Here is a 27,098-nt window from a genome sequence, read left to right as displayed (position 1 = left end):
CAAGAGAGAGAGAGAGAGAGAGAGAGAGAGAGAGAGAGAGAGAGATAAAGTTGTGGAGATGAGGGAATATTTGATCAGAACCCCTCCAGTCTGGTTAACCACAGTTCGGTCCAGTATGGACTATCAATACAAGTCACCATTTAGAATGTGACCCAGTACAATGGGTCTGAACAGAACTGGGGGATGTCAGACATGAAGATGCCTAAACACAACTGGAATATTCACCCACACAACTAGCTCACCTCCACACAATCCATTTACAAGTTAAAGACACACCTTGAATAAATAACAAAGGAAAACTATTACTAGATGAAGTTTAGTGTTGTATTTTTTATTTCCCATCACCATAAATCATATTTAATCACTGAACAGTAGCAGACCTAACTTCATCTGTTCCTGACTCTGGATAGTGGATTAAAAAGACCATCGATGTCCAATGATATTAAAAGTACTATTCTGAACATGACTGATATACTGAGTGGCAAGTCAAGATATCTGCTGGTTTTATTGTTTGGTCAATAGCACCACCTGCTGGACAGGTTTAATGTTGCTGGACTGAGCAGTATGGGAGGATGAAAGATGACACATTTAGGGCCGGTATCCTGGACATCTACATTGAACATGTTTTTAGTCCAGGACTAGGATTCATCGGTGTCTGGGAAACCAGACCATATACTTTAGTAGAAAGTAAGTGATTCCAGCTTGTAGTGGGCTGACTAGTCCTGAATTGTCCTTTTGTTCCTGGACCATTTTCCATGCAGCTCCAGGTGACAGATAACACATCAATTAGGGCCGAGCCTACAAGCTGATCAATGATACTGAGGAGAATTACATAGAGACAGAGAACCAACTGAGAAAACATATCAATGGTTCTGAATGACAACCAATATACATCAACACCATACATCATGATTCATGGAAATGTACACGATTAAAACATTGTATTTAAATAGATATGAATACATTGAATTTTAATTCATAACATCTTCTGAAGATCAAATCAGTTAAATCATTGTAGATAAAACAGAGTAGAATGAATCATCACATCTGGGGACCATCACCACCAGCATGACTAGTATCTATGTGGACCCTACTACAGTTTAACCAGCTCAGCTATAGACTACACCAGCATGACTAGTATCTATGTGGACCCTACTACAGTTTAACCAGCTCAGCTATAGACTACACCAGCATGACTAGTATCTATGTGGACCCTACTACAGTTTAACCAGCTCATCTATAGACTACACCAGCATGACTAGTATCTATGTGGACCCTACTACAGTTTAACCAGCTCAGCTATAGACTACACCAGCATGACTAGTATCTATGTGGACCCTACTACAGTTTAACCAGCTCAGCTATAGACTACACCAGCATGACTAGTATCTATGTGGACCCTACTACAGTTTAACCAGCTCAGCTATAGACTACACCAGCATGACTAGTACCTCTTGAGGATACCCTAGGATAGGGGGCGCCACAGCGCATTTTGAAAAAAAATCGTTCCCATTTTCAACGGCCTACTAATCAAACTCAGAAGATAGGGCATGCATATACTTATTATATATGGATAGAAAACACTCTAAAGTTTCTAAAACTGTTTGAATGGTGTCTGTGAGTATAACAGAACTCATTTGGCAGGCAAAACCCTGAGACATTTTCTGACAGGAAGTGGATACCTGATGTGTTGTATTGAGTTTAAACCTATCCCATTGAAAAACACAGGGGTTTAGGAATATTTTGGCACTTCCTATTGCTTCCACTAGATGTCGCCAGTCCTTTCACAGTGGTTTGAGCCTTATAGAGTCAAAACTCAGTGAATGACAGGAGTTTGAAATTGGTCACAGGGGATGGGCCATCACCATTATGACGCCGGGCGGCCATGTCTGCCCCCACCTTTGGAAACGGTTTTAAAGGCAATGAAATCATCCCCCTCGAATCTTATTGGCTCTCTTGGTGTTAGAGGCCCTGAACATTTATTTTATACAACGTTTGACATGTTTGAACGAACCTACATGCGCGAGGATTGCTTTCAGTATGAAGTGCAGAGCTGCGTTTGGAGAGAGCCATAGGACGCGCTACCAACATCAGGCTAATGGAACGTGAAGTATGGCCTTTTTGACCGAAAATACATCTGTTGTGGACCTGGGATGCTTTCTGATGAAGACAACTAAAGGTAGGCGATTATTGACAATATTATTGAAGATGAGATGGTTCATACTGTTGCGTCCAAGATGGCGCCGAGCACTGTATATTAGCTGATTTTCTGAGTATCGCATCTCCTTTTATCACAAAGTGTGATTACCCAGTAAAGTTAATTTAAAGTCTGGTATGACGGGTGTTCTCAAGAGATATTCATCTATAAATGTTAGATTGACAATATACATTTAAAAAATCGTTATAGTATAGCAATTTATTGAAACGTAGCATTGTTTACCGGGACGCTTTTGAGGGGAAATTAGGTAGTCAACGTCAGACAGAGATGTAAAATGCTGTTTTTATATATAAATATGACCTTTATTGAACAAAAGAATGCATGCATTGTATAACATGATGTCCTAGGGGTGCCATCTGATGAAGTTTGTAAAAGGTTAGTGCTACATTTAGCTGTTTATTGATAATATGTGATGGAAGTGGTTGGTCGGAAAATGGCTATGAAGCTGCTTTTACGATGGACTCATCTAATATAATCTAATGATTTGCTTTTCCTGTAAAACCTTTTTGAAATCGGACGACGTGGGTCGATTCAGGAGAGGTGTATCTATAAAAAAAAAAAAAAAATATTTTTTATTTTTTTAAAAAATTATGATAATTTTTTAATGCTAATTGGCGATATGATTTTTCGCTGGATTTTGATCCCGCTAACGGGATCAGATGCTCAAGAGGTTTTAACCAGCTCAGCTATAGACTACACCAGCATGACTAGTATCTATGTGGACCCTACTACAGTTTAACCAGCTCAGCTATAGACTACACCAGCATGACTAGTATCTATGTGGACCCTACTACAGTTTAACCAGCTCAGTTATAGACTACACCAGCATGACTAGTATCTATGTGGACCCTACTACAGTTTAACCAGCTCAGCTATAGACTACACCAGCATGACTAGTATCTATGTGGACCCTACTACAGTTTAACCAGCTCAGCTATAGACTACACCAGCATGACTAGTATCTATGTGGACCCTACTACAGTTTAACCAGCTCAGCTATAGACTACACCAGCATGACTAGTATCTATGTGGACCCTACTACAGTTTAACCAGCTCAGCTATAGACTACACCAGCATGACTAGTATCTATGTGGACCCTACTACAGTTTAACCAGCTCAGTTATAGACTACACCAGCATGACTAGTATCTATGTGGACCCTACTACAGTTTAACCAGCTCAGCTATAGACTACACCAGCATGACTAGTATCTATGTGGACCCTACTACAGTTTAACCAGCTCAGCTATAGACTACACCAGCATGACTAGTATCTATGTGGACCCTACTACAGTTTAACCAGCTCAGCTATAGACTACACCAGCATGACTAGTATCTATGTGGACCCTACTACAGTTTAACCAGCTCAGCTATAGAATACACCAGCATGACTAGTATCTATGTGGACCCTACTACAGTTTAACCAGCTCAGCTATAGACTACACCAGCATGACTAGTATCTATGTGGACACTACTACAGTTTAACCAGCTCAGCTATAGACTACACCAGCATGACTAGTATCTATGTGGACCCTACTACAGTTTAACCAGCTCAGCTATAGACTACACCAGCATGACTAGTATCTATGTGGACCCTACTACAGTTTAACCAGCTCAGCTATAGACTACACCAGCATGACTAGTATCTATGTGGACCCTACTACAGTTTAACCAGCTCAGCTATAGACTACACCAGCATGACTAGTATCTATGTGGACCCTACTACAGTTTAACCAGCTCAGCTATAGACTACACCAGCATGACTAGTATCTATGTGGACCCTACTACAGTTTAACCAGCTCAGCTATAGACTACACCAGCATGACTAGTATCTATGTGGACCCTACTACAGTTTAACCAGCTCAGCTATAGACTACACCAGCATGACTAGTATCTATGTGGACCCTACTACAGTTTAACCAGCTCAGCTATAGACTACACCAGCATGACTAGTATCTATGTGGACCCTACTACAGTTTAACCAGCTCAGCTATAGACTACACCAGCATGACTAGTATCTATGTGGACCCTACTACAGTTTAACCAGCTCAGCTATAGACTACACCAGCATGACTAGTAACTATGTGGACCCTACTACAGTTTAACCAGCTCAGCTATAGACTACACCAGCATGACTAGTATCTATGTGGACCCTAATACAGTTTAACCAGCTCAGCTATAGACTACACCAGCATGACTAGTATCTATGTGGACCCTACTACAGTTTAACCAGCTCAGCTATAGACTACACCAGCATGACTAGTATCTATGTGGACCCTAATACAGTTTAACCAGCTCAGCTATAGACTACACCAGCATGACTAGTATCTATGTGGACCCTACTACAGTTTAACCAGCTCAGCAGTACCATAGACCCTAAACCCAGGATAGAGGGGCTGAGTGAATGTGGTCTGGACTCTGTGGAGGAGGGTCATTGTGTCAGAGACACTGTAGAAGGACAGAGTACCTGCCTTGTGATCCAGGTACACTCCTACTCTGGAGGACTGAGGGCCTGATACTTTAGTCTTAACATCATTGTGTCTGAAACAATAACCATCACTACAGCACTGTAAACTCCAGGACTTGTTATTGTTTCCAAATACACCTCTATAACCTCTCTCTGTTCTGCTGATGTCTTTATATGAGACTGCTGTATAAACCCACTCCTCAACATTACCACTCCACTTCACCTCCCAGTAACAGCGTCCAGACAGACCCTCTCTACACAGAACCTGCCAGTAGTTGGTGAATCTGTCTGGATGGTCAGGATATGGTTGGACTTGGTCTGTACAGGTCACCTTTCTGTTCCCTTTAGACAGAGAGAGGCGTGTGTGTGCTGTGTTTGGATCCAGTGTGAGCTGACAGGAATCTGGGAGAAGAGCAGAGCAGAGACCAATGAGGGGAGTCAGAACAATAAGTTAAGTCAGATACTGTATCTACCCTGTCTTTGATTAGAGCACAGCAGAGATCAAATCAGAGAAATATGAGAAGTCAGATAGATACCCAGTCTTTGATTAGATCTACTATTGCTATATATTTCTAGAGGGATTGTTAGGAGAGTCAGTAAAAAGAGACTGTTAGTTACTTCACAATAAAGAGACTCACATTGTAACAACTGTTCTCTGGTCTTGTGCTCTGGAGGCAGTACAACATCCACTATATTCACTACAGACACACAAACACATTGACAGAGAGAGGGAATGTTATCATCATACCATATTCCACATGTATATGACTAGTAGGGAACTTTCAATGGTCTAAAGTTGATGTTCTTATTGTTTTCAACACACCTGTAGTGGAGATCTTGGTCCATTCTCCTTTAAGGAAGTCTTCTAGTTTCTCTCTCAGTTCAGACACAGTCTTACTCACATCTCCAAAGTACTGAAGAGGACGGACAACGATGCTGGGTAAGTCTGAAGATACACTGATACTGGAGAGAGACTGATAACTCTGGAGAGAGAGAGACAGAGAGAGAGAGAGAGAGGGACGGACAGAGAGAGAGAGAGGGGGACCGAGAGAGAGACAGAGAGGGACACAGAGGGACAAAGAGAGAGAGATGGGGACAGAGAGAGGGACAGAGAGGGAGAGAGGGACAGAGAGGGAGAGGGGGACACAGACAGAGAGGGAGAGACACAGAGAGAGAGAGAGGGAAACAGAGAGAGGGGGGACACAGAGAGAGAGGGACACAGAGACAGAGGGACACACAGAGACAGAGGGACACACAGAGACAGAGGGACACACAGAGAGAGAGGGACACAGAGAGAGAGAGGGACACAGAGAGAGAGGGGGACACAGAGAGAGAGGGGGACACAGAGAGAGAGGGGGACACAGAGAGAGAGGGGGACACAGAGAGAGAGGGGGACACAGAGAGAGAGGGGGACACAGAGAGAGGGGGACACGGGGAGAGAGAGGGGGACACGGGGAGAGAGAGGGGGACACGGAGAGAGAGGGGGACACGAGAGAGAGGGGGACACGGAGAGAGAGGGGGACACGGAGAGAGAGGGGGACACGGAGAGAGAGGGGGACACGGAGAGAGAGGGGGACACAGAGACAGAGGGGGACACAGAGACAGAGGGGGACACAGAGACAGAGGGGGACACAGAGACAGAGGGACACAGAGAGAGAGAGGGACACAGAGAGAGAGAGGGACACAGAAAGAGAGGGGGACACAGAGAGAGAGGGGGACACGGAGAGAGAGGGGGACACGGAGAGAGAGAGGGACACAGAAAGAGAGGGACACAGAGAGAGAGAGGGACACAGAGAGAGAGAGGGACACAGAAAGAGAGGGACACAGACGGACACAGAGAGAGAGGGACACAGACGGACAAAGAGAGAGAGGGACACAGACGGACAAAGAGAGAGAGGGACAAAGAGGGACAAAGAGAGAGAGGGACACAGAGAGAGACAGAGAGGGACACAGAGAGAGGGGGGACAGAGAGGGACACAGAGAGAGAGGGGGACACAGAGAGAGAGAGGGGGACAGAGAGGGACACAGAGAGAGAGGGGGACACAGAGAGAGAGGGACAAAGAGAGAGAGGGACAAAGAGAGACAATGAGAGAGGGACAAAGAGAGAGAGGGACAAAGAGGGACAATGAGAGAGGGACAAAGAGAGAGAGGGACAAAGAGAGAGGGACAGAGAGGGAGAGGGACAGAGAGGGACAAAGAGGGAGGGACAAAGAGGGACAAAGAGGGAGAGGGACAGAGAGGGAGAGATGGGGACAGAGAGAGAGAGAGATGGGGACAGAGAGAGGGAGAGAGATGGGGACAGAGAGAGGGAGAGAGAGGGGGACACAGAGAGAGAGGGGGCACAGAGAGAGAGGGGGACACAGAGAGACAGGGGGACACAGAGACAGGTACACAGAGAGAGAGGGACAGAGAGAGGGACAAAGACGGACAAACAAAGAGAGGGACAAAGATGGACAAAGAGAGAGAGGGACAAAGAGGGACAAAGAGAGAGAGGGACAAAGAGGGACAAAGAGAGAGAGGGACAAAGAGAGATAGGGACAAAAAAGGACAAAGAGAGAGAGAGGGACAGACAGAGAGGGACAGAGATATAGAGGGACAGAGAGAGAGAGGGGGACAGAGAGAGAGAGGGGGACACAGAGAGAGGGGGGGACACAGAGAGAGGGGGACACAGAGAGAGGGTGGGACACAGAGAGAGGGGGGACACAGAGAGGGGGGGCACAGAGAGAGGGGGGACACAGAGAGAGGGGGGGGGACACAGAGACAGAGGGGGACACAGAGACAGAGGGGGACACAGAGACAGAGGGGGACACAGAGACAGAGGGGGACACAGAGACAGAGGGGGACACAGAGAGAGAGAGGGACACAGAGAGAGAGAGGGACACAGAGAGAGAGAGGGACACAGAAAGAGAGGGACACAAAGAGACACAGAGAGAGAGGGACACAGACGGACAAAGAGAGAGAGGGACACAGAGAGAGAGAGAGAGGGACAGAGATATAGAGGGACAGAGACAGAGGGAAAAAGAGGGACAAAGAGAGAGAGGGACAGAGAGAGAGAGGGGGACAAAAAGGGACAAAGAGAGAGAGGGACAGAGAGAGAGAGGGGGACAGAGAGAGAGAGGGGGACAGAGAGAGAGGGGGGACACAGAGAGTGGGGGGGACACAGAGAGAGGGGGGGACACAGAGAGAGGGGGGACACAGAGAGAGGGGGGGACACAGAGAGAGGGGGGACACAGAGAGAGGGGGGACACAGAGAGAGAGAGAGAGAGGGACAGAGAGAGAGGGGGACAGAGAGAGAGGGACAGAGAGAGAGAGGGACAAAGAGAGAGGGGGACAGAGAGAGAGGGACAGAGAGAGAGAGGGACAAAGAGCGACAAAGAGAGAGACGGACAAAGAGGGACAGAGACAGAGAGGGAGAGGGATGGGGACAGAGATAGGGAGAGAGAGAGAGGGGGCACAGAGAGAGAGGGGGACACAGAGAGACAGGGGGACACAGAGACAAGGACACAAAGAGAGGTGACAGAGACAGGTACACAGAGAGAGAGGGACAGAGAGAGGGACAAAGACGGACAAACAAAGAGAGGGACAAAGATGGACAAAGAGAGAGAGGGACAAAGAGGGACAAAGAGAGACAAAGAATGAGAGGGACAAAGAGGGACAAAGAGAGAGGGACAAAGAGGGACAAAGAGAGGGAGGGACAATGAGGGACAAAGAGAGAGAGGGACAGAGAGGGAGAGGGACACAGAGAGAGGGGGGGACACAGAGAGAGGGGGGGGACACAGAGAGAGGGGGGGACACAGAGAGAGGGGGGGACACAGAGAGAGGGGGGGGACACAGAGAGAGGGGGGGACACAGAGAGAGGGGGGGACACAGAGAGAGGGGGGACACAGAGAGAGGGGGACACAGAGAGAGGGGGGACACAGAGAGAGGGGGGGACACAGAGAGAGGGACACAGAGAGAGGGACAAAGAGGGACAGAGAGAGAGCGAGGGGACACAGAGAGAGAGAGGGGGACACAGAGAGAGAGAGGGGGACACAGAGAGAGAGAGGGGGACACAGAGAGAGAGAGGGGGACACAGAGAGAGAGAGGGACAGAGAGAGAGAGAGGGGGACAGAGAGAGAGGGACAGAGAGAGAGACGGACAAAGAGGGACAAAGAGGGACAGAGGGACAGAGACAGAGCGAGGGACACAGACAGAGCGAGGGACACAGACAGAGCGAGGGACACAGACAGAGAGAGGGACACAGACAGAGAGAGGGACACAGACAGAGAGAGGGACACAGACAGAGAGAGGGACACAGACAGAGAGAGGGACACAGACAGAGAGAGGGACACAGACAGAGAGAGGGACAGAGAGAGAGAGTGACAGAGAGAGAGAGGGACAGAGAGAGAGAGGGACAGAGGGACAAAGAGGGACAGAAAGAGAGAGGGACAGGGAGAGAGAGAGAGAGGGACAGAGAGACAGACAGGACAACATAATGATTGAGATGAATAGTTTCACATTAAGTTAATTTCATATCACATGTAACAAGACAGTTTAGTTACCTGGAGGAAATGGATGTGATCCTCTGTGTGTGAGAGCTGCTCCAGCTCAGTGCTTCTCTTCCTCAGCTCAGCTATCTCCTGCTTCAGTTGCTCCAGGAGTCCTTCAGCTTGACTCACTTGAGCCTTCTCTTGGGCTCTGATCAGCTCCTTCACCTCAGAGCTCCTTCTCTCAATGGAGCGGATCAGCTCAGTAAAGATCTGATCACTGTCCTCCACTGCTGCCTGTGCAGAGCGCTGTTGAGAGAGAGAGAGAGACAGAGACAGAGAGAGAGAAACAGAGAGACAGAGACAGTAGGTAGTTACCATTTTAGAAAATCATGGGACATTGTCTTTGGTTGCATGCTATTTTATGTCAATCATATTGCTCCTTGTAGCCTATTACTGATGCTACGTGGTCTTATGCTGCCATCTATTGGAAATATTTACCAATTAAAAGTTATTAATTCACGTAAAGACATTGGTGAGGCAGCTGAGAAATAAAGTGTATTTAATTAGAGAGATCAGTCTCAAACCTGCCCCACCTGTCCCACGCCAATTGTTGGACTTTCACAGAGGTTACTATGTCACCCAGTTCAAACCACATTTAACATATAAAACAAATGAGTCTTGTTAATCAAGTGTTCTGCCTTGCAATAATAAATATAATAAAATAACTAATAAAAAGCAAATGCTTACATAGGTTTTATTTAAAAATAACAAATGTTATTTAGTACTAAAATTGTATTTACTAACATAATATTATTACTAAAATAGTTGTAGGCTACCCTACCCTAGAATTAGGGTTCAGGCTAAAATAGGTTATACGTAGGGTTAGAGTTTCTGTACAGCACTTTGTGACATCTGCTGATGTAAAAAGGGCTTCATAAATACATTTGATTGATTGTTAGGTTCAGGGTATTTAAAGAGAAAAACTGTATGGGTTTATATCTCTCTTGCTCCTCCCTGTGGTCTTCTGTGGGTACTACATACCTCATTCACCACACTTGATAGGCTCATAATCTGAGGTAGCAACTGAGTCAGAGCTACAAATCAATGAGCTCCACCTGTCCATTTGGTTTACAACTCAGTGAAACTGCGCAGCATTCTCTCTATTTGATGCCTACGAACCAACAGATTTCAACGATTATCATATTACCCAGCAGCCATTTAGAAACAACAAATCTGTTTAAATCGGACACATCTTGAAAAAGAGGACAGGGACATACGTTTTGTTTAGGTTTTAAACCTTTTTCTGAAATAAAATATGTTTAAACATGTTTAACGTTTGATGTCTTTGCACCAACCATCTGTTCTACTCACTGTAATATTCATATGTGAATACATACTGAATTATAATTGGATGCATTTTACCGCCGTATCATACTGTGCGGTGATTGGTTAAGACCACCCAGACGGTTAGGTCATGGGCAGTTGATCGTGGTTGGAGATAGGCTAACATGTAGTTGTAGCTAGTTAATAAAGAGTTATGTTAACAAACATCCTGTAGTTCTGCGTTTTATTATTTTGTACAAAGTGTACAAAACAAAACATGGTGTCAGAGTAAATGGTCTTAAAAGATGGATTTTTCTGGAGTTCCTTCACCTCGAATGGACTGGGAGTCTACAAACTTACCCGATGCATGGCGTAAGTACAAACAGCATGTGGAGCTAATGTTCACGGGTCCCCTGAAGGAAAGAGGAGAAGAGGAAAAATGTAGCTACCTGCTCCTCTGGATCGGTGAAAAAGGGAGAGATATTTACAACACATGGACACTTACCGAGGCTGAATCAAAGGTACTGAAAACATACTACGATCGTTTTGAAGCATATGTTGTGCCGAAGACTAATACAATTTTCGCTAGGTACAAATTCCATGAGAAAGTACAGGGAGCTAGCGAGTCTTTTGACCAGTTTGTGACTGAGCTGCGTCTGCTTGTGAAAGACTGTGATTATGCAAACAAGGATGAGATGGTCAGGGACCGTATTGTATTTGGAATACACTCACCGCGAGTGAGAGAGAAACTTTTGAATGTTGGGTCTGAGCTAACGCTGGACAAAGCTATCGACATAGCCAGATCTCACGAGCTAGCACAGGCTCAGATGAAAACCATTTCGCGCCGCAGCACGAGCGCATCACGTGAACAAGCAGTGCACGCAGTCAGGCAGACATCAAAGCACACCTCCGGTGCCCAGAGAGAGCGTTTCAGAACGGAGAGAGACATAACTCCAAAACAGAGCGACACAGACTCAAAACGCCCCAAAACATGTGGATATTGTGGATACAAAGTGCATGGCGAACAAGGAAATTGCCCAGCTAAAGGCAAACAGTGTACTAAATGTGGTAAATGGAATCACTTTGCAAAAGTGTGCAGAGCTTACCGTGGAAAAACAGTACACACAGTGAGTGAAGATGAAATGTCAATCAAAGAGTCAAATGATGATGAACTGTTTATTGATTCAGTGACACAGAAAAGTCACATATCAGAGACAGAGCAAGCCTTTGCTGACATTGAGATAGGAACACAAGGCACAAAACTAAAGTTCAAACTAGACACTGGTGCACAAGTAAACATTATTCCTCTGAATAAGTACCGCAGCTTGACATCTGAGTGCGAGCTACAGCCCACCATGCGCAGACTGAATGGTTATGGTGGTGAACAGCTCCCAGTAAAAGGCACATGCACTTTCAAATGCAAATACAAGGAAAGTGACATGATGTTGGACTTTTACGTTGTTGACACTAGAGCACCTGCAGTGCTAGGTCTTAAAGCATGTTTAGACATGGACCTCATCAAGCTAGTTTTATCAGTAACAGCACCAGTAGAGACAGAAAATGTACTGGAGGAGTTTGCTGATGTCTTTACAGGAATAGGATTATTCCCAGGAGAATGTACCATTCACCTTGACCCAGACGCAACCCCTGTGGTCTACCCACCGAGAAAGATCCCCCTTGCTCTCCGTGCCCGTCTGAAGAAAGAGTTGGAGAGCATGGAGCAATCTGACATAGTCACCAAGGTTACAGAACCGACTGACTGGGTAAACGCGTTAGTGGTGGTGGAGAAACCACGCACAGGCAAGCTCCGAGTATGCCTCGACCCAAGAGACTTGAACAAGGCTATCAAACGGCCCCATTACCCTTTACCGACGCTAGATGGTATCACGCACAAGCTAGCGGGAGCACACTACTTCAGTGTCATGGACGCTAGATCAGGCTACTGGGCTATCAAGCTCACAGAAGAGTCATCTAAGCTCACAACATTCAACACACCGTTTGGACGCTACAGGTTCCGTCGCCTGCCTTTTGGGATTATCTCAGCCCAAGACGAGTTTCAGCGAAAGATTGACGAAGTATATGAAGGCCTCGACGGAGTTGTGGCAATTGTGGACGACATCCTTGTTTATGGTCGAACCAAAGAGGAGCACGACCGAAACCTCCGCGCGATGCTGCAAAGGTCCCGCGAGAGAGGAGTCCGGCTCAACCCTGAGAAGAGCACAGTCAGCGCTACAGAGGTCAGCTACTTCGGACATCTTCTCACAGCGAATGGAATCAAGCCAGATCCACAGAAGATCTCAGCCATAAAAGAAATGGAGCCACCAAAGAACCGTGCAGAGCTGGAAACAGTGCTTGGCATGGTCAACTACTTAGCCAAGTTCGCACCCAGCCTCTCCAATGCTAATGCACCCCTCGCGTCAACTGCTAAAGCAGTCCAGTGAGTTTCTTTGGGACAAGCAACACGACATTGCTTTCCAGAATGTGAAAGACTTGATCACGAGAGAACCAGGACCAATCCTTGCCTACTACGACCCCAACAAAGAGCTCAGACTCCAAGTGGACGCGGTCGAAGTATGGACTAGGTGCAGTGCTACTGCAAGAAGGAAAGCCCATCGGCTACGCCCAAATCTCTCACAGACTGTGAAATCAACTACGCTCAAATCGAAAAGGAGCTCTATGCCATTCTGTTCGGATGTAAACGTTTCCATCAGTACGTATATGGACGACAAGTCATTGTGGAATCCGACCACAAGCCCCTTGAGTCAATCATGAGGAAACCACTAGCTGCAGCCCCGCCAAGGCTACAGAGAATGATCCTTCAACTACAAAAATACGACTTCACAATCACTCACCGTCCAGGCAAAGACATCCCTGTCGCAGACACACTCTCCAGGAAGTTTCTTACCTACAAGGACAGCAGCCTCAGTGAGGGCATGGACATGCAAGTGCACACTGTGTACAGCAACTTACCAGTTAGTGACACGAAACTGAAGGAGATCCAAGCAGAAACAGACAAGGACTCACAACTCACACAGCTGAGGAAAGTCATACAGGATGGATGGCCTGAGGAGAGGAGAAAATGCCCTCAGAGCGTCTCAGAATTCTGGAACCATCGTGATGAACTATCACAGATCAACGGAATCATTTTCAAAGGAGAGAAAATCATTATTCCTACCAGTCTCAGAGAAGAGATTTTGACAAAGATCCATGCTGGACACATGGGCATGGAAAAGTGCAAACAGAGAGCACGGGACATTTTGTTTTGGCCTGGAATGTGCAAACAAATAGAGGACATTGTTGGTAGATGCACCATCTGTCTTGAAAGACGCCCCTCAAACACCAAAGAGCCAATGTTACCTCACTGTATCCCAGACCGACCCTGGCAGGTTGTGGCAACCGATCTGTTCACCTGGAACAACGAGGACTACATTGTAACAGTGGACTACTACAGCAGATACTTCGAACTCGACAAGCTTCACAGCACCACATCTGCAGCTGTGATACACAAGCTGAAAGCAGCCTTTGCCAGGCATGGCATTGTAGAGACTTTAATATCTGACAATGGGCCCTGTTACAAATCAAATGAGTTTGAATCCTTCACAAAAGCATGGGAGTTCACACATGTCACCACAAGCCCACATTACCCTCAAAGTAATGGCCTTGCTGAAAAATCTGTGCAGATTGCTAAATCACTCATGGACAAAGCAAAAGCAGACAAGAGAGACCCCTACCTCAGTCTCCTTGAATACCGCAACACTCCAGTTGACAACTTCAGATCACCAGCCCAGCTGTTGATGAGCCGCAGACTTCGCTCAACCCTTCCCAGCACCAACCAGCAGCTGCAACCTGAGGTTGTCAGCTACAAGGAAATGCATGAAAAACGTGCACAGAGACAACAACAACAAAAGCGATACTACGACAGGTCAGCTAGACCACTGCCACCACTGATCGACGGAGAGTCAGTTAGAATCCAGGAGCATGGCCTCTGGAAACCAGCAGTCGTCATCCAGCCAGCTGACACTGAACGTTCATATCACGTCCGCACAGCAGAAGGAGCAGTGTACCGCCGCAATCGTCGTCACTTACTGAACACAAAAGAACAACACACTGATGAGATGAACTGTTCCCCTGAAAGAGAACGTGATGGACTAAACACACACACAGCACAACATACACCACACTTACCTGCAACACCACAAGAGCTGTTGACTGACACAGAAGCATGCTCAACATCATATCGCACAAGGTCAGGAAGAGAGGTCAAGCCCAGAGCTGTCCTCGACCTGTGAAATGTCAAAGGGTGTAGGCGGATCGCTGCCCTAAAAGCGTTCCAGACTGTAAACTTGTTATTGAAAGTTCACTTGACATGCTTTGGTATTGTATTTGTTTCAAATGTTAAGATGTCATTTCTACAGTGAAAGCTGAGTTGCTGAGAATCCCTTGTTTGAAAAGTTGGATCATTGTTTCAGAGTCTATGTTGATTCAGTTGGTGTATTATGCAATATAAATGGTTACTTACCTTGAGTTCAAACTACAGAGCATGTATCCAAAAGAAAAGCTTAGAATATGTAAAACATTTGTATTTTGTTTAAAAGAAGGGGGATGTAATATTCATATGTGAATACATACTGAATTATAATTGGATGCATTTTACCGCCGTATCATACTGTGCGGTGATTGGTTAAGACCACCCAGACGGTTAGGTCATGGGCAGTTGATCGTGGTTGGAGATAGGCTAACATGTAGTTGTAGCTAGTTAATAAAGAGTTATGTTAACAAACATCCTGTAGTTCTGCGTTTTATTATTTTGTACAAAGTGTACAAAACAAAACACTCACTAACACTGTAGGTCACTACAACATGTAACCAGGTGAACAGTGAGCTTCCTCACCAAGTAGCTGTAACCTAGTTAACAATAAGTTACCTGAGGTAAACCTACAAGGTTAACGTGGGCTGGAAGAGATTTACTTCAAAACCACAGCAAACAGCTGGGACATATGCTAATATTATATCACTGGGCTCCTTGGCGGATAGTTTCATCAGAAAATATTTGTAAAAAATGTCCACACTATCTGTGCTAACAAACCCTGTGTACCACCCCTCCCCTGTTTAACCTTGAATTTAGTTCAGAAAACCACTTGGAAATGGACCAAAACGAACCAACTCTTTACGGATCTGTTCGTCCGTAATAAACGGAGGCAGATTAGACACCACTACTCTTGTTGAAATCAGCACCAACACACCCCTCACATAAATCATACTGGTAACTAGCCGGGCAACAAGACTCACCTTTTACATTACCACAACCACCGCCTTGTTCATTCTGGATACAGAGTGTATATGTTCCTCTCCCACCTGTTCACCGACCATGATCAATAATTCCTCCACACCATTCTCCAGAACGCACCTGAAGAGACAGCGTTTCTTCTCCACTCGGTTGAGGACATCACACCTCCCAAACAAACTACCCTACTCCCCCCTCAACTCTAACCGATAAACAGTGGAAACTAACAAATAAACCCTTAACAACTACAAAATACATTTGGAAAATACGCAAAAAGAATAGTAGCCCTCCTCAGGAACCACAACACCTTCTTCTTCTATGATATAATGGCGGTCCGCAAATCAACGTTAAAGGTGCATGGCGCCACCTACTGTGCTGGAGTGCGTTCAATCACGGTTTACACCATTTCTAAATCCTCCTACCTAACTCAGTACTTCTGAGAAAATAAAAATAGTCCTACTAACTTCTAATAGACCCTCCCCCATCCCCCAAATCCCTTCCACCCCCCAACCCCATCCAACCTCAATGACCCTACACTTCAATCTTTCCCTCTCTTCAACATCCTTACAACAATATAACAATACATGCTCCACCGTTTCATTGACAATACCCTCCAGACACAAACCATTCACATGCTGCCAACCAGATGTAAGGACCAGTTCAATGTACAATGTCCTAAGCACAATCGAGTAAACACCACCTCTTCCTTCCTAATCTGACCTTTGAATCTTGGTCCACCGACCTTTAGAGGACATATAAATGCCGTCCCTTGTGCTCAGAGTCCCATCTCTTCTGCCACACATCTATCAAAATGTCTCTGATCTTACATTTGTCCTAACCCTACACTCATTAAAAACCCACTACCCCATTCCACTACTTTGACCCTATCTGCTCCTGCACCATGCCAACTAACCCTACACTCATTAAAAACCCACTACCCCATTCCACTACTTTGACCCTATCTGCTCCTGCACCATGCCAACTAACCCTACACTCATTAAAAACCCACTACCCCATTCCACTACTTTGACCCTATCTGCTCCTGCACCATGCTAACTAACCCTACACTCATTAAAAACCCACTACCCCATTCCACTACTTTGACCCTATCTGCTCCTGCACCATGCCAACGACCTGGGAGGACGGGACACCACCACTCAACACACCCTGGAACTCTTCTGAAGTCAAATCTCACATGACCAAATACTTCTCTGCAGCTGCCACCACAACATCTATTGTCTGTGATTTACGTTCCATTTCTGAGGTACAGTTGATAACCATTGCTTTGAACTCTAAGAAGCCAACCTTACTGAAGCATATATCACTCGTTGGCCAATTCCTCTGTGCTGGCACAGATCTACTACTCACAGGGATACTACTCACAGGGATCCTCTCAGGATCCCACACCCTTGACCCATCCTCCTCTACTTTCTTCACTGCCTCAGCATACGCCACCTTCTGCACTACTCTGACTCTAGCCACCTTAACCTGCCTCTCTCTCACTGGACACCTCTGATCCCCAGCAACATGGACACCCCTACAGTTGACACACACAACTTTATCCACCGAAATTACACAGTCCTCTATCCCATGACCTCCTGCACACTTCCCACATCGTGGAATCTCCCTCCTACAAACTGCTGCAACATGACCATAAACGTTGCACCTGAAACAGCTCAGTGGATTCAACACAAAGACTCTAACAGGATAACTGATATATCTCAACATGACTTTGTCCGGTAAAAACTCAAACGCTGACAGTGACTCCTCTGTTTCACCACGCTCACCACCTGGTCTGCTTCACACCAAGCGGCGGGCATCACAAACATCAAGAGCCTTCAACTTCAATTGCTCCACCTCCACCCACCGTGAAACCACAAAAAAACTCTGTTTTCCAATTGAATTATAACATTTGAAATGTCTCTATTTCTTTGAAACTTTTGTGAGTGTAATGTTCACTGTTCATTTCTGTTCATATGTAAACATATGTTTCCCATGCCAATAAAGCCCTTTGAATTGTATTGAGAGAGAGAGAGAGGCTCCATGTTAATGTATAGGGGACATGAGTCAGCCATGGTTACTCATGGTAATGTGATGAGGTAGCCCCGCCTGCGACTTCTAAACCACTGTCGGCCCAATAGGGAATGTCCTCTTGATGTAATGGTCAATATGTTGGTTTCTCCTGCAGTAGACCTGGGTTCATATCCCGTCAGTTACATTAAGCTGTCTATTCTCTTAAAGGGCTCAAGACAGCCTGTTCTCAACGGTGGGGTCAGTGGGATTGGAGAGGAGCCTGTCTCTCCCTCTCTCTGACTGGAGGACAGAAGTGAAATGATGTGTCTCCTCTGGTCAGCAATACTCACCTTGAGAGACTCCACAACCTTTTGGAGCTCCTTCAGCTCCTTCTCTCTCTCCTGGAAACTCTGCTGGACCTTCTGCTGACTCATCCCCAGCTGCCTCTGTGGAGAATCACTCTTCAATGAGCTATCAAACTTTATTAGTCCAGTAGATCAATAGTATAGTAATGTGACATAGGACCCATAGAAGATAAGGATCAAAATATTGAGGAAGTGTCTGTCTGAAAATATATCATTATGTAGTCATGTGAATGATTATAGTTTTAACAGGGAGTTGATTGGGGGTTTGATAATGAATGATAATGGTGTTTGAAAACGAATGATAATGATGTTTGATAAGTAATGATAATGATGTTTGACTTGTTGGATTCTAGCTAGAAATATACTTATTCATGTTACCATACTATATCGTATTGATGACTTTACATGTATAAGGAATGTATATGTTAGGGTCAATGAAGGGTGGATAGGAACTTGGTGTTGGAAAGTTACTGAGAGAGACAAGGGGAAGTGCTGAAATATTCTGTTCAAATATGTTATTGTTGAATATCAATGTTCCTAAAGAGGGAGGCAAAGGGCAACTAGTTTCAGTCTCTGATAAGGCAGGCCAGCTGCAGAACTAGAGAGGAGACAGGAATTCAACAGTCTAGTTAGTCTCTGATAAGGCAGGCCAGCTGCAGAACTAGGGGAGGAGCCAGGAATTCAACAGTCTAGTTTGTCTCTGATAAGGCAGGCCAGCTGCAGAACTAGGGTGGAGCTAGGAATTCAACAGTCTAGTTAGTCTCTGATAAGGCAGGCCAGCTGCAGAACTAGGGGAGGAGACAGGAATTCAACAGTCTAGTTAGTCTCTGATAAGGCAGGCCAGCTGCAGAACTAGGGAGGAGACAGGAATTCGGCTCGAGTTCAAGTCAACAGATGAAGTGAGAAGAAACCTCTCGGAGGGGGGCCAGAGAGGCCCACCCCAACGACCCTCCTACTACAGTCTTATCTCACACAATACACTTCCAAACCCACAAAGCTTTTAGCATCAGGCAGGGCCATGACTTCACCAGTGAGAGGAACCAATTCAGTTCCTGCCTAGCAACAGAGATGTATTGGCTGTCTACATGTGTAACAGTTGACCCCGCCTAGTATGAGGTTATAAATATATGTTCTTGTGTCATCAAACATTGTCTTTGCAGCTGTATGACCCAGTGGGTGAATAAACTTGGTTTGAGTTTTCACTCTGTGTGTTCAGAACCTAACAGACTTTAGAAAATGGTGATACATTTGAAGAATCTGGGTTAACATATCTATATACTCAAGGTTGTGTTCATATTTATGGGTCCATTTCATTTGAATGGTCTCATATTCAAACAGCCTCAGTTCGTATTGTATGTTTAACTCTTTGTTTATCAGACAGTCACCAACAAGTTGTTCTGGTCTTACCTGTTTCTCAGTCCTCTCTGCTGCAGCTGACACTGTATCATGGCCTTTATGTTCATCCATCACACACTGATAACAGATACACTGCTGATCGGTACGACAGTAAACCTCCAGCAGTTTGTCATGATGAGAGCAGATCTTCTCCTGTAGTTGTGCGGTGGCTTTGACCAGCTTGTGCTTCTTCAAAGCAGGAGATTCATAGTGAGATAGGAGGTGAGTCTCACAGTAAGAGGCCAGACACGGCAGACAGGACATGAGGGCTTTCCGCTTTCTGGTCCCAGTGCAGACATCACACGCCACATCTCCAGGTCCAGCACAGCACAGAGCAGGAGGGGGAGCAGCCTGGAGTCCTGTCTTCAGTTTCTCCACCACCTCAGCCAACATGTTATTTTTCCTCAGATTAGGCCTTGGAGTGAAGGTCTCTGTGCACTGAGGACAGCTGTAGACCCCTTTCAGAACATCCTGATCCCAGCAGCCCTCAATACAGCTTCTACAGTAACTGTGTCCACAGGGGATGGTGACCGGTTCCTTCAGTACATCCAGACAGACAGAACAACGGAACTGGTCCTGGTCCAGCAGAACTCCCTGCTGAGCCATTTGGACGGTTGTTCACTCTCACACAGACAGACGACACAGAGACTCAGATCAGTTTAGTTTCCACAGAAGAGAGTCTGTGGGAGGGGAGGGATTTCCTTGTTCTGCCAGATGGCTGGGGTTAGAGGGAGGGAGGGGTTAGAGGGAAGGAGGGGTTAGAGGGAGGGAACAAGGGAAGGAGGGGTGCTGGGAGGAGAGAGAGAGATCTGCATACAACATCTAGAGGGGAGACAAATATTTTAGTTCCTAGTTTAGGACCCTTAATATGGAATACATCTAACAAAATGTGAGTTGTTAGAATATATAAAGGTTAACAGTTTCTATGAAGTACATATTATAATTATTTTAATGACCTTTATAATGCCTTATAATACACTTATGTGTTCTAACATTACAATGTGGTTATTACTGTTTGGCCTAGGATCAGGGTTAGAGGTACTACATTCAGCAGTAACCATAGACATATCTAGGACTAAAAAGAGAAGATGTTTTACAATCAGAGTTCTTTGTATCTCTTCTTAGTCATACAGATCCCCCCACATCTTATAGGTGGACGGGGTTATGAACATATCCTATACATTATTTCTGAAACCAGATGAAATTAAACTGTCTTAGAGTGACAAGTCTCTATACCTCTCAGTCTCTAAACCACTAGGATACCTGTCACCTTGACAGTATGTCTCTATACCTCTCAGTCTCTAGAGCAGCAGACTTAGGGGTCCGTCTCAGCAGAGGGAGAGAGTAGCAGACTGAGGGTCAGTCTCAGCAGAGGCAGAGAGCTGCAGACTGATGGTCCGTCTCAGCAGAGAGAGAGGCAGCAGACTGAGGGTCAGTCTCAGCAGAGGGAGAGAGCAGCAGACTGAGGGTCCGTCTCAGCAGAGGGAGAGAGCAGCAGACTGAGGGTCAGTCTCAGCAGAGGGAGAGAGCAGCAGACTGAGGGTCAGTCTCAGCAGAGGGAGAGAGCAGCAGACTGAGGGTCAGTCTCAGAGGAGGGAGAGAGCAGCAGACTGAGGGTCAGTCTCAGCAGAGGGTGAGAGCAGCAGACTGAGGGTCAGTCTCAGCAGAGGGAGAGAGCAGCAGACTGAGGGTCAGTCTCAGCAGAGGGAGAGAGCAGCAGACTGAGGGTCCGTCTCTCAACATCCCTCCACTCTCTCTTTCCTCCACTGACACTGACCAAAAAGGGACACAGTCTTCCAGCTGATGGCGAAACTCGAGTCGCACCACATTACTTCTGCCTCATGGACAAATTCATGTTGTTACTCCTATGAACAGAGGAAGTGAAATATTCCTTGATATTAAAAAAAGACCCAAGACGCTAATAATAATAACAACACAAACCTATGGAAACACTTTCCTCCTCATTCATTACTGCTGCACTGCTTGTTGTACATCACATACATAGTGTAGACAGATAATAGCAGGCTTCCCCCTCCATACATACATAGTGTAGACAGATAATAGCAGGCTTCCCCCTCCATACATACATAGTGTAGACAGCTAATAGCAGGCTTCCCCCTCCATACATACATAGTATAGACAGATAATAGCAGGCTTCCCCCTCCATACATACATAGTGTAGACAGATAATAGCAGGCTTCCCCCTCCATACATACATAGTGTAGACAGATAATAGCAGGCTTCCCCCTCCATACATACATAGTATAGACAGATAATAGCAGGCTTCCCCCCTCCATACATACATAGTATAGACAGATAATAGCAGGCTTCCCCCTCCATACATACATAGTGTAGACAGATAATAGCAGGCTTCCCCCTCCATACATACATAGTATAGACAGATAATAGCAGGCTTCCCCCTCCATACATACATAGTCTAGACAGATAATAGCAGGCTTTCCCCTCCATACATACATAGTTCCATTTACTGAGGAAGTAGGTTCAGCATACACACTGACATTCTGAAGTTTATAACGTATTCCCAGCTACATGTTAGGGTGGAATGTTCCATTTGTCAACAGTAAGATCAGAGTTATGTTATTGTAGACAGAGAGGTTATACTGACAAGCACTTTCCCCCAACTAGAGACCGGTTCCATTTGTCAACAGTAAGGTCAGAGATATGTTATTGTTGACAGAGAGGTTATACTGACAAGGAAGAGGGAACAAAATCAATAGATAACAGACAAAAGAAGCTATGGAAAGATAAATCATTGACATAATAGTGTGTTAAAGTAACCACTGTGAAATACACAGAACATAATAAAAAGTATTAAACAAAACACATATAGTATATACGGTGAGTGAAGTGAGAAGATAAAACATACGGATAAAGCACAAGCTGTGTAGAGAAAAAAAGCCTCAGGCTACCCAGCCGTGAAATAGGAACTAGTGCTGAGGATAGAGTAAAATAGGACCAAAACAATCATTAACCAGAAGATAGGATATAGTGAGTAAATAAATAAACATAAGAAGGATAGACATCACAAAGAATTAAATCAAAAGGAAAAGAAGATAGCAAGGAGGATTTAATCAATTATAGCTAAGCTGTAGACAATCGATAAAATGAATACAACACCAGTAGAGATATTAGGGACTAGACACCCCCTAAGTAAAGAGGAGATAATAAAATCTCTATGAAATGGGAAAAACACACAAGAAAATTAAACACCAAATGGCCTGCAGTGGGAACATTGGATGTCTCTGTGTGTGAGGAAATGGAAACTCTGATAAAGAACTGTAAACCCAAGGACAAGAAACAAAAAAGGAAAAATAAATGAGAAAGATAAAATGAAATACTGAAAATGTTTAATACATTTATTTGTTATACCAGATTACCACCAGGTGGATACCACTGGAACGTCCTGCCCCAGAACTCACACGCGCCACATTCCAACCAAGGGCCCTGTTCGCAAACAGCCAGGTGGCCCCGTAATCAACTAACTATTTCTAAAAGTATTCTAAAACTATATAAATAACATATCTGTTGGTTAGGAACACTGTGTCTGGTGAGTGTGATAGTAGTATTCCTGACCTTCCTGTCACCCGGTGTGTTTGGAAATGTACCTTCCCGTCGCTCCCCCCTTACTGTTGGTTTAATGTCCTGCTTTATCCAATGTAGGTAATAGTTGCTGCACCTCGCCCCAATGTTTATTGGGTTGTCTCTCGTACACACTGTCCTCCTATTCCCTGCCTAACTATCGCTGTGTCTATAATACATGCACCTGACTTAGGCTACAATATGCTATTCTGTCTCAGTGTCACAGAGTGCATTCGGGAGTTTTGCTTGCTAGGACTGACTAATTCACCATGTCTGTCAGGGGTATGTGCTACATTTCTCCCTCCCAATGTAAACACTAAGTTATACCTGCAATAGGGTTGGGAACGTGATCCATAGTGCTACCACTCGTCTCTGTAAGTGCTGGGAGTGCATATTCCTATGTGGGATATGAAACACTGCGAGGTATGCCTTGCAAAGTAATGAGTGAAAGACAGGTGTAGGGGTAGAGATGAATAGTCAATGTAACAACATGGCACTGAACTGTGAGAACGGCTGTTGAGCTTTTTATTCATATTCTTTGTCATCACCATAGTGCATACATGCTGTACAGTGAATGTGTAATGCTTTGAAATGAACCTCAGGTCTTGGTAGCTAGCGGTGGAGTCCATGTCTTGAGGGCTGGCTGTGGTCCCTGGCCGCATAAGGCTATGGGGGGGACCAAGTCCAGGGTGGACCAGTGTCTTTCCACTTGTGGGTGTAGTGTGAATAGGATGGTAATATTCTCTTTTACCCTTATCGTATCTATACTTTGCTTACTCTTCTCCTCTCCACGTTGACTTGACAGGGGATTGTGATGCGTGATGGAGCAGCTGCCCTGGTTCAATGTGAACATGTCTCACGGGATAGTCGTACAAACTTTTCACTCTCGGGGAGACGTAGCACGCCATGATGGCTAATAGGGCGTCGAGATGGTGGTAGTGCGTTAACGGCACATTCATGGGTCCGGTGAAGAGACTGTCCCTTGGGCCTATCGTCACATGGCCGCCTTCGGCGCTGCCGGCTCTCACGTTCACACGGTCCAGCTTTTCCTTCTCGTAATCTGTCAGGGTCCTGTCCTTCAAGAGGAGGCAGTCGTACCAGCCTGCCATAGCCTTAGTGAAAGTGCAGTCTGTGGTATCCTGAGGTGTTCGATGGAGTTACGAGGATAGGGGCTAAGCTTAGGTTGTCCTAAGAGTTTGATTAGAGAGCAAAGAGAGTTGCTGTCAGAGAGCTTTTCAGAGGTTGGCAATGGCTCTGTTGAAACCTATCTAAACAACGTGGTGTTCTTTTTGTGTGTCAGGCTAATGGACTGATATTACCCCCTGAGTGTGTGAGGACTGGAGGCGCTAAGTGTATCTCAGCAAACTGCCTGTAGACTCGGGCCTCTCTGGGATCGGTTTATGTGGTATCCACAGATGTGTGCTTATGTACCAAGTGCCATTTGCATGTGTGCATATACACACTTCAGTGGACTGTGTAAATGGTGTCCTTCTTGTGCAACAGGGCAGGGTTCTCTATCTATACGTGCCTTTGATTACATCTCAGTCGCTACTATGGCAGATGGGGACCCTGGAAACCATTCTTTCTACACATCATATTCAACGGTCGACTCAGCCGAAAGCGCTGATACCATTTCAACTCAGGAGTCGTATCTACAGGACGGCGATGTGTGTGTGTGTGTGTGCTTTATCAAATGGTTTAAGCTTATTCATTGCTTTCAATGTGTCTGTTTACTGTTACCTGCTGGGAGTCTGGTGTTTGCTGCACTATTTATTCCCTTCCGGAGACACTGATGCCTCACACACACACACACACACAGCTTATCTCCTGTACAGAGATTAGATATTGTAAAGGCAGGGCCAGGCCAGGTGCCATGAGGCTGAGAGACGGAGGCATTTAATCACACACTAATGCCTTGGCTACAGAGACACTGATGCCTCACACACACACACACACACACACACACACACACACACACACACACACACACACACACACACACACACACACACACACACACACACACACACACACACATATAGCAAACTAGGTTACTGATTAGAAGATGGCCTATGTGGGTAGAAGACAATTCGACTCACTCCGTGTCTCTAAGTAAAGGAAATATGGCAACTGGCCTCAGAAGTGGTGGGGTTCCGTCCCTAAAGAGCAGCTAATATCATCCCTAAATAGACCCGAAGTCACTGTAGAAGCTATTGCCATCACGGCCTACTCTGGTGAGATGCAGGGAGGTGGGGGGGCTTTCAACGGGCAGTTCCCCAAGGTCATCAAAGCACATTGAAGTTATACAGGACCTAAAAAAGATGGAAGACGAATACCCCAAGCCAGCTGCAGCGATCTGTTATATGGATGAAGAGGAATGTGGATACCTCTTCGAAATTGTAACAGCAAAAGGACAACCATACAAGGTCACGTTTGATAATTCGGGGTTTGTGCTTGATACAGATATACACTTTAACTCAATGACAAGTTTGCTGGACCATATGACAACGGTTGTAAAAGTGTCCTTTGTACCAAGACCCTTTCCTACAGCACAGGACCTGTGCATGAGCACGATGGATGTAACAAGAGGGAGAAGGAGGAGACCAGTGGAGACAAGTGGCGATCAACCCAGTCTCAAACGGTCCATACAGACTAGCCCCTATGACCAACCCTCCAGTTAGTCACTTGTATTATAGGTTGCTCAATCTATGTCAATACAATACAAACCTGTTATGTTTAATAACATGAATGTATTCATAAGCTATGCACCACACCTAGTTTAATTAAATATATCCCAACAATCCCCCTTTTCTCTGGGTGTGGAACTTCAAACCCACACATAAGGAAAGCCAAATACTTCACACGAGATAAAAAGATAGAAAAAACAAAGCAAGCGTTTTTCTTCTCCCCCTTGTTCCTTTTCCGAGGTCGTGTTATCAACTCTGCCCTGCTCATTCAGAAAGTGATTATGGCTGGGCCTGCTCATTCAGCCGTGTCTGTATTATCTAACACGAGTCCCTTCATGGCACAATATCTTGGTTATTCATCTGTGGACTGTTACTCAAACGCTCGTGTGTATTCAACCTAGGGGTGCTAACAACCCATTTACCACTTAGCATAATGTGGCTCTCTCTCTCTCTCTTCCAGCTCTGGGGTATTCATCCAATCAAGCCTTGGATGAATCCCAAGCAAGCCTTGGATAAACCCAACCCCCGGGTGTTTACCCAACCAACTATCACAGGAAAGCAGTTAACCTGTTGGGGGTAGGGGGCAGTATTGACACGGCCGGATAAAAAACGTACCCGATTTAATCTGGTTACTACTCCTGCCCAGTAACTAGAATATGCATATAATTATTGGCTTTGGATAGAAAACACCCTAAAGTTTCTAAAACTGTTTGAATGGTGTCTGTGAGTATAACAGAACTCATATGGCAGGCAAAAACATGAGAGGATTCTATATGGGAAGTGGCCTGTCTGACAAGTTGTTGTTCATCTGGGCTCTTTTTATTGAAAACTGAGGATCTTTGCTCTAACGTGACACTTCCTACGGCTCCCATAGGCTCTCAGAGCCCGGGAAAAAGCTGAACGATATCGAGGCAGCCTCTGGCTGAAACACATTACCGCTTTTGGCAAGTGGCCGATCAGAGTACTATGGGCTTAGGCGTGTGCCCGAGTCGACCTCATGCTTTATTTTCTTTCATCTGTTTACCTAAATGCAGATTCCCGCTCGGAATATTATCGCTTTTTTTACGAGAAAAATGGCATAAAAATGGATTTTAAACAGCGGTTGACATGCTTCGAAGTACGGTAATGGAATATTTAGAATTTTTTGTCACGAAATGCGCCATGCTCGTAACCCTTATTTACCCTTTCGGATAGTGTCTTGAACGCATCGAACAAAACGCCGATATTTGAACATAACTATGGATTATTTGGGACCAAACCAACATTTGTTATTGAAGTA

General features: G+C 45.4%; 1 protein-coding gene across 2 annotated transcripts; it reads right to left on the bottom strand.

Annotated features, from left to right (window-relative positions):
- Window positions 1–310: 310 nt before the first annotated feature.
- On the bottom strand, window positions 311–20,200 carry LOC123731782 (E3 ubiquitin-protein ligase TRIM47). 2 transcript variants are annotated; one of them, XM_045711185.1, is made up of 5 exons: window positions 19,545–20,200; window positions 18,123–18,218; window positions 9,225–9,458; window positions 5,015–5,085; window positions 311–818 (listed from the first exon to the last, which is right to left on the bottom strand). In XM_045711185.1, the coding sequence occupies exons 1-5, from the start codon at window positions 20,136–20,138 to the stop codon at window positions 611–613; spliced, it is 1,203 nt and encodes a 400-aa protein (XP_045567141.1). In that variant the 5' UTR covers window positions 20,139–20,200; the 3' UTR covers window positions 311–610. The 2 variants fall into 2 exon arrangements, 1 of the variants encoding a protein (XP_045567141.1); XR_006762836.1 differs by lacking the exons at window positions 311–818; window positions 5,015–5,085; window positions 18,123–18,218; window positions 19,545–20,200 and adding an exon at window positions 15,765–16,136 and having other exon boundaries at window positions 9,312–9,458.
- Between the last annotated feature and the right edge of the window lie 6,898 nt (window positions 20,201–27,098).

The sequence above is a fragment of the Salmo salar genome, unplaced genomic scaffold (assembly GCF_905237065.1).
Source record: "Salmo salar unplaced genomic scaffold, Ssal_v3.1, whole genome shotgun sequence".
Taxonomy (NCBI): Eukaryota; Metazoa; Chordata; class Actinopteri; order Salmoniformes; family Salmonidae; genus Salmo; species Salmo salar.
The sequence above is the reverse complement of the archived record's forward strand: the minus strand, read 5'-3'. Positions and strand labels throughout refer to the sequence as shown.